The following is a 7,242-nucleotide window of genomic DNA, read 5'->3' on the forward strand; positions in this document are numbered from 1 at the left end:
ACAACAATGATAATAAATAAATAAAAAATAACACCCGGACTTTGATATTAATTTCTTGTTAACTTTAGTTATTTGTATTTATTTCCTGATCCTGCAGCTTCCTGGTCGTTGCCTGGAATCATTGTTTTTCTGAGAAAAGTACCAATATTTGTATCCACATCCATAGGCTGCTACATTTTTAAGAATATTTGATTAGCAGCAGGTTTAACTGAGATGATGGTTACTTTCCCTCTTCCTCCTCCTCCTCTCTCGGCACAGCAGGAAGGAGGAGAAAAGGAGGAGCTCAGATATCTGACGCAGTGTGAGCAGCAGCTGCCGCCTCACTTCCACCATCCGCTGCCTGCTGGACACACGGCGGCTCGGGAAACCTTCAGAGAATCGCTCGGATCTTCCAGGACAAGCAGACGCTTCTGTGCGCCATGAGGTCGGTCGTGATGAAGAGGAGGGAGCCGGAGCTGTGAGGCACAGAGGTCCCCTCTCATTGTGTGCTGAGTGGCGCAGGAGAGGAGGATGCCTCCGCGGCCGCGGGCACTCCTCCCATTCCCGTCGAAACGCTTTATCATTCCCCGAGACAAAGTGGCCCTTCTCTTGCCTCTGAGGGCGATTTGTTGTTCAGGAGTGCGCTGATTTCTGAGGGACACCTTCCGCTATGCTGGCCGCTCCGGATCCATGAGAACTCTTAATGAAAACAAGGAGGAGGAGGAGGAGGAGGAGGAGGAGGAGGGCTCCGGCTGCAACGCCATGGAGGACAAGGAGAACAATCTGAAAACGGCCAGGTTTTGGAGGGATGCCGCCCTGCGCTCCAGGAAGCTGCGGAGCAACCTGCGCCAGCTCACCCTCTGCTCCAAAAACAACCAGATCGTCCTGCCCGAGGATATAGACGAGATAGAGGCGCTCAACCTGGGCAACAACTCGCTCCAGGAGCTACCAGATGGGCTGAGGTCCACCCTCAACAACCTGTGCATCCTGGTCCTTCGCAGGAACAAGTTCAGCAGCGTTCCCCGGGTGGTGCTGGAGCTGGGGCAGCTGGTGGAGCTCGACATGAGCCACAACTGCCTGATAAACCTTTCTGAAGGCGTGGGCCAGCTGAGGGGGCTGAAAAAGTTATGTCTCAGTCACAACAAAATCCTGAACCTCCCAGCCCAGATCGGAGCGCTTCATCTTCTGGAGGAGCTTGACATCAGCTTCAACGATCTGCACGACTTCCCCAGATCCTTCTCCAGCCTTGCCAAGCTGCGGACTCTGGATGCAGATCACAACAAGCTGAACCTGTTCCCTGCGGAGATCCTGGCCCTGGGTGAGCTGGAGGAGCTTGACCTCTCTGGGAACAAGTTTGAGGCTTTGCCAGCTGACATTACAAGGCTGAAGTCCACCAAGATCTTGTGGCTCAGCAGCCTTCACATGTCCTCCTTACCTGACGCCTTCTGCCACCTGCACAACCTGGAGAGCCTGATGTTGGATGGGAACAACCTCACAGCGCTGCCTTCCTCGTTCGCTCAGCTGCAGAAATTAAAAATGATCAATCTGTCCTCTAATGAGTTTGAGGAGTTTCCATTGGCTCTCCTTAGCATCACATGTTTAGAGGAACTTTACCTGAGTAGGAATAGACTGACTCATATTCCAGAGGGTATTGGTCAGCTGGTGAAGCTGGTGAACCTCTGGCTTGACAATAACAACATCACTCACCTACCCGAATCCATCGTGGAGCTGGAGAAGTTGGAGGAACTTGTTTTACAGGGTAACCAAATAGCTATTCTTCCAGATAACTTTGGGAAACTGTCCAAAGTGAACATTTGGAAGGTAAAAGATAACCCTCTCATCCAGCCTCCGTACGAGGTGTGTATGAAGGGAATCCCTTACATTGCTGTCTATCAGAAAGAGCTTGCGCAGTCGCAGGTTTCCGTGAAGCCACGACTGAAACTGGTCCTGATGGGGAGGAAGAATGCTGGAAAAACCCAGTTAAGTCGGAGCTTGGTGAGCACAAGGCAGGACAATGGAGGAACCCAGGGAAACAAGGGAATTGAAGTCACAAACTGGGTGGCGGACGCTGATCGCCATCTCACATTCCTAGTGTACGACTTGTCAGGGAACAAAAACTATGACCTTATCAAACCTTTTTTTCTCTCCCCCGGTGCTCTCTATGTTCTTGTTGTTAACCTCAAAGCATACTCAGCTAAGAACTTCTATGACCACGTTGGGTATTTCCTCCACCTGCTGTGCGCCAAAGTTCCCCACGCTGTGGTGTGCCTGGTGGGCACTCATGCAGACCTGTGTGACGAAGAGGAACTAGAAGAGAAGACTCTTGACATTCACAGACAGATCGGGCTGCAGGAGAGGAGCGACGTCCAGAACCTAAGGACCCTGGCTCAGCAAGTAGACCACGCTCTGGAGCAAGGGTACGACGTCCGCACCTCCAGTCCTCACGTTCTCTTCTACAGTGTCACTGACAGGAACCTAAGGCGCAGGAAAGCCCAGCTGCAGTACATCCTGAACCACCGGTTGCAGATCTTGTCTCCCGTCTTGAGCACCAGCTGCACGGAGAGCCAGAGGAACGTTCAGAGGCTGAAGGAGAAACTCATGTCGGTTGCAGACCAATGGGAGATTTTCCCCAACCTCAACCGCGTGCTGCCAAAGTCCTGGCAGATGCTGGAGGAATTGCACTTTAAGTCCAAAGATTTGTGGCTCTCGTGGTGGAGCTCAGCCCGTCTGGGCCTTCAGGCAGGACTCACCGAGGACCGACTGCCGAGCGCCTTATCTTACCTGCATGAAAGCGGGAAGCTGCTCTACTTTGAGGACAGCATCACCCTAAAGGAGTATGTTTTTCACAACCTTCCCCGTTTTATTGAAATTCTCAATGTCTTTTTCTTGAGGGACGAGTCCACACTTTTGGATCGGCTGCTCTCTGAGGGCGAGAAGGGAGACAAGGGGAGAGTAAGTCTTGTCATAGAGAATGAAAAGGGAGAGAACCTCAAAGTCACCCATCTTCAGCAACATGTGGAGGGCTTCCTCCAACACGGTCTCCTGCCCTCAAATGTCATCCGTCTGCTCCTCAGGCCACTCATACAGACCCAGCAGGACCTCCATCTCATCATGGAGCTCCTGGAAAAGATGGGAATCTGCTACTGCATCAACAAACCCCGCACCAAGCCTCTGAACGGAGCCACCGTCTGGTACATGTTCCCCAGCTACATGAGCAGTGAGGAGGCCCGGGTGGAGGACTCAGCCGGTGGCAACACTCTGCCTGCTAGCCCCCTGTTCTCTGTGGAGCAGCTGCACATACAATACAGCTTCCCCTTCCTGTTTCCTCCTGGCCTTTTCACACGCTTCAGTGTGCAGATAAACAGCCATGTGGTCCAGCGGTCAGACAGCAGGTATCAGATCTTTGCCTACCGGGGTAAAGTCCCTGTGGTGATCAGCCACCATCCCGCTAAAGGGAAGCTGCTGGCAGAGACCCTTTCCATTGCCAGCCACGCCTCACTGCCCAACATCTGGACTGCCTGGCAGGCTGTGACTCCGCTGGTGGAGGAGCTGAACATGCTGTTGCAGGAGTGGCCCGGCCTGCACTACTCTGTACATATTCTCTGTTCCAAGTGCCTCAAGAGAGGGTCGTCCAACCCACACGCCTTCCCGGGTAAGTCCTCTTTAATTTGTGCTGCTGACTGAAATCTGTCATGACTCAGCAGGACTCATGCAGGTGTTTGTCTTTCATCCAAGTCCTTATATACAGATCAGGTATGTGACGAGCAGGGGAGTAGGTCATTTGCTTTAGGTAATAAAAAAGCTATCTTTACTCCTAAATTTCTCATTACTCTTGAATTAATGCATTAAAAATGTTCAGAACCACAAAAATTAAAAGTACTACAAGCTGAGGTAGCATTGACAGTTGTCAATGGACCCTACCATCACAATAGTCTTAGCTTCTTATTATTTTTCTAATTCTTTTTTTTTTTCTAATTCTTAAATTAAAATGTTGGTGTTTTTGAAGGTTGTGAAGCCCAGTTTGAGTAAAGATGTGCATCTGGCATAAAAATACTTCAGAATCTTTCATTCCATTTCACTCTTTGTGGCCTTCCCAGAAGGGAGCAGCCGAAAGACAAAAACGTGTCCCATTGTATGGTTTTTGTAAACAATTCTAATCGATTTCCCTGTGGTTATTGTCACATTTTGAATGAAATAGAAACAACCTAACAAAGAGTGATTTTAATATAATCCCAACTATTATTTTTAAAGCTAGATTTCAATATGAAGACCTTTCTGGCACAGTTGTGGATTTTATGTGGACTACATCATCACCAAGTTGACACCAGAAAACAGGATTTATATGAATGGGACTTCTGAGTTTGCCATCTTTTGGACCAATGCTGACAATCCTCCCTTATTACTAAAAAAAAAGGGCTGAAATTCCTGAGTAGAAAGACTAATTTTATTTGATTGGCACTGTCTTCGTCCCTGCCTGCCTTTACTGTAATGCAAACATTTCATCCTTATGTTGTGAAATGAGCTGAAACTCTGCAGCTGTCAGTAATTAAATTCTGCCACACCCTGATTCAGAGCAGAAGATGCAGACTGATGCCTCCGCCTCAGTCTCGCTGGGGGGATGGAGGCAGAACCTGCCTCTGACATTATGTGAGACAGGGAGGAGGAGGAGGCTGCACAGAGGTGTAACCCCCCCCCCCCCCCCATCACTCTCTGGGACAGAAATGATCCTCGGTGTTGGTTTGCAGCTGCAGTTTGACCTGCTTATAGAACTGGGTTCTGCTCGTACTGGTACTGGATTTGTGATGCTGTGGAACTGGTCAGCTGTTGTGGTGTCATGTGATCTGATGTGAAGTGGTACATTATGACGCTGGAAGCTTTCAGCACATAACACCTTTGTGTGGTTTCATAGCAGCTGAAGGGGACGTTCCCCTCAACTCAAACTCACCCTGAGCTCCTCATTAAACAACATAAAGACTAAATCCATAAATTTGACCCAATAAAGACAGTTAGGTTGGACTATTCCAAGATGATTTCTTTGTTCCTATTCCATACATGAGCTTAAGTCATACGTTATTACAGGAGATGACTTTGTTGTAGAGTATGATTTCTTTCCCCCCGAAAATATCTATATTTTATGTTTACAATCCTGAACAACACAAAATGATCCATGTATAGCTTTAGTATGAATGTGAACGGATGATCTCTAAACATGCGCTGAACATTCCCCTAAATGATCCCATTCGTTCTTTATTAACCTGAAGTAAGTTGCAATCTCTGGCAACAAGGAAACATGTTTTCTGCTGAAAGTAGAACAGATAGCTGTCAGATTCACAGCTAGATGACTTACTGGAGGTTTGGAGGTTAATACGTTGTATGTTACAGTGCTGACTTTTGCTCACAGTAAAGGAACATTTCAGACATTTTAAAGTGGGGTTCTGAGGGAAAAGTTGTGAAGAATTCATATCTGATCTGTATCTCTTTGATTGGCCTTAGTTCATGTCTGACCAGACTGATGCGCTAACAGCTACTTCAAAGATTAACGTAGATTTCTGCTTTTCAAACAGCTCTTAACTTTAAAAGTTCACGGCAGTTAATAAACACTGTTTTAAAAACTTTTAGATTCCCCATCAGTTTTACGTTGCACTGTTATTCTGGCAGAAGGACGGAACTCTGGTGACAGATCCTAAGGTTTACTGGAAATGCTACAGCTAGCTGTTGATATTTGCACATGAAAGTTGTCATGACAAAAAAGATATAGGAGACAGGAAGACCCATTTTGGTGTTTTTTACAAAGACGTGTTGTGAAACTGGCTGGTACAGATCCTGCCTGCAGAATCTGTTTGACCTCAGATTGTCAGAGTGCTGATTTAAACAAAGTTTATCAGTAAGACATAAAATGCCTCCAATCTTGTACGAACTGGAAGACTGTGTAACTTAGAGTGCAGCACGACCTAACATGGCACAGTAAACAGATAAGAACTAAACACGACAATTCTTTTGCCACTAATGAGGACATTTCAAAAAACGCACCACTATTTTATCAACAAGTCTTATTGTTTTATGTATATACCCACTCAAAATATATGCAAATAACTGTTTAATGCAAATATCATAGTGTGAAGTGTGTGAATCAGTGTGTGAATGTGTGTGTATGGGACAGTTGTTGTATAGTTGAACTCGTGTGAAAAAACATTACAGACATTTGCAAAAATATTCTTAGTGTGTGACATGATAAACAGAACAATGTGATGTCTTTTTACCACTGACAACGAATACTTGAGGATAAACTTTTCTAAAAGATTTTACATCTTTAAAAGAAGGAAAAACAAAGTTTTTCTAGCTTTGAGTTCTCAGCAGGTGTATTTTTTCTATTGTGCTCTGATGTTCAGCAGACATCTAAACAGGCAAACCAACAGAACTCTATGTTCGATACAAATAGTTTGCAGTGATATTTTAATGAGTTCTGCCTTCATCATGATAAAACCCAGAAACTGCTGCTGGACTAGTTCTGCTTGAGCAGAATGGGAAGCCTTTGGAGTTCATCCTTTGAGGCAGAAAAAAGAAAGAATCGGCTCAGAGCTTTATCTCACTGTGTGCGCAGGCAGCCGTGGACTTATTTCCTTCTGCTCATTCAGAAGAAAGGAAGCTTTTTTTTAGGGGGTTAAAGTTCAGCTGTGCTCGGAGGAAACAGGTGTCTGGACTGGTGCAGGGTCAGAGTCATAAGGATGCAGGTTCACAGGTTTGCTAGTTGATGATTGAAAAGACTGTTAAAGGTTTAGCTTAATGCTAAACATTTGGGGGTAAAAATAAAAGATTTTGGAGAGTGAAAAGCTGATGATTATCAGCAAGAAACTATGTCTCTCTATCCTTGTGGGGACTTTACATTGACTTCCATTCATTTTTTGGAAATTTTATATCCTAACCCTGACAATAAACCTCACAGTTACTTACTAGGGGTGCAACAATACATGTACCCATATCGAACCGTATCGAACAGTGCTGTATCGAACAATACAGATTTTAAAAATTTTCTTTATCAACTTGTCTTCTGAAGATGCTCTGTGTTAAAGGATCAGTGGATCTGTGTTCGACTACTCCACCTAGGCTGCATTTTTGAGTGCAGATCCACTGAGAAACTTGCTGTTTCAGCAATGTTTAATTAAAAATTGTACTTTTGAGGTTAAACAAATGTTCATAATTAATATAAATAAATTACAAGTTAAAGGGGCATGGAAATTTCTCTGTTTTGTATCGAAAAAATAT

At 45.6% G+C, this 7,242-nt stretch overlaps 1 protein-coding gene across 1 annotated transcript in view; it reads left to right on the plus strand.

The window, feature by feature from the left end:
• Window positions 1-67: 67 nt before the first annotated feature.
• Window positions 68-7,242, plus strand: part of mfhas1 (multifunctional ROCO family signaling regulator 1) — a 45,682-nt gene continuing 38,507 nt past the window's right edge. The window contains exon 1 of the mRNA XM_014002771.1: window positions 68-3,631. Coding sequence (XP_013858225.1) covers window positions 670-3,631 — 2,962 coding nt within the window. The 5' untranslated portion in view covers window positions 68-669. The remainder of the gene's footprint in view (window positions 3,632-7,242) is intronic.

This window comes from Austrofundulus limnaeus, unplaced genomic scaffold (genome assembly GCF_001266775.1).
Source record: "Austrofundulus limnaeus strain Quisiro unplaced genomic scaffold, Austrofundulus_limnaeus-1.0 Scaffold15, whole genome shotgun sequence".
Classification (NCBI taxonomy): Eukaryota; Metazoa; Chordata; class Actinopteri; order Cyprinodontiformes; family Rivulidae; genus Austrofundulus; species Austrofundulus limnaeus.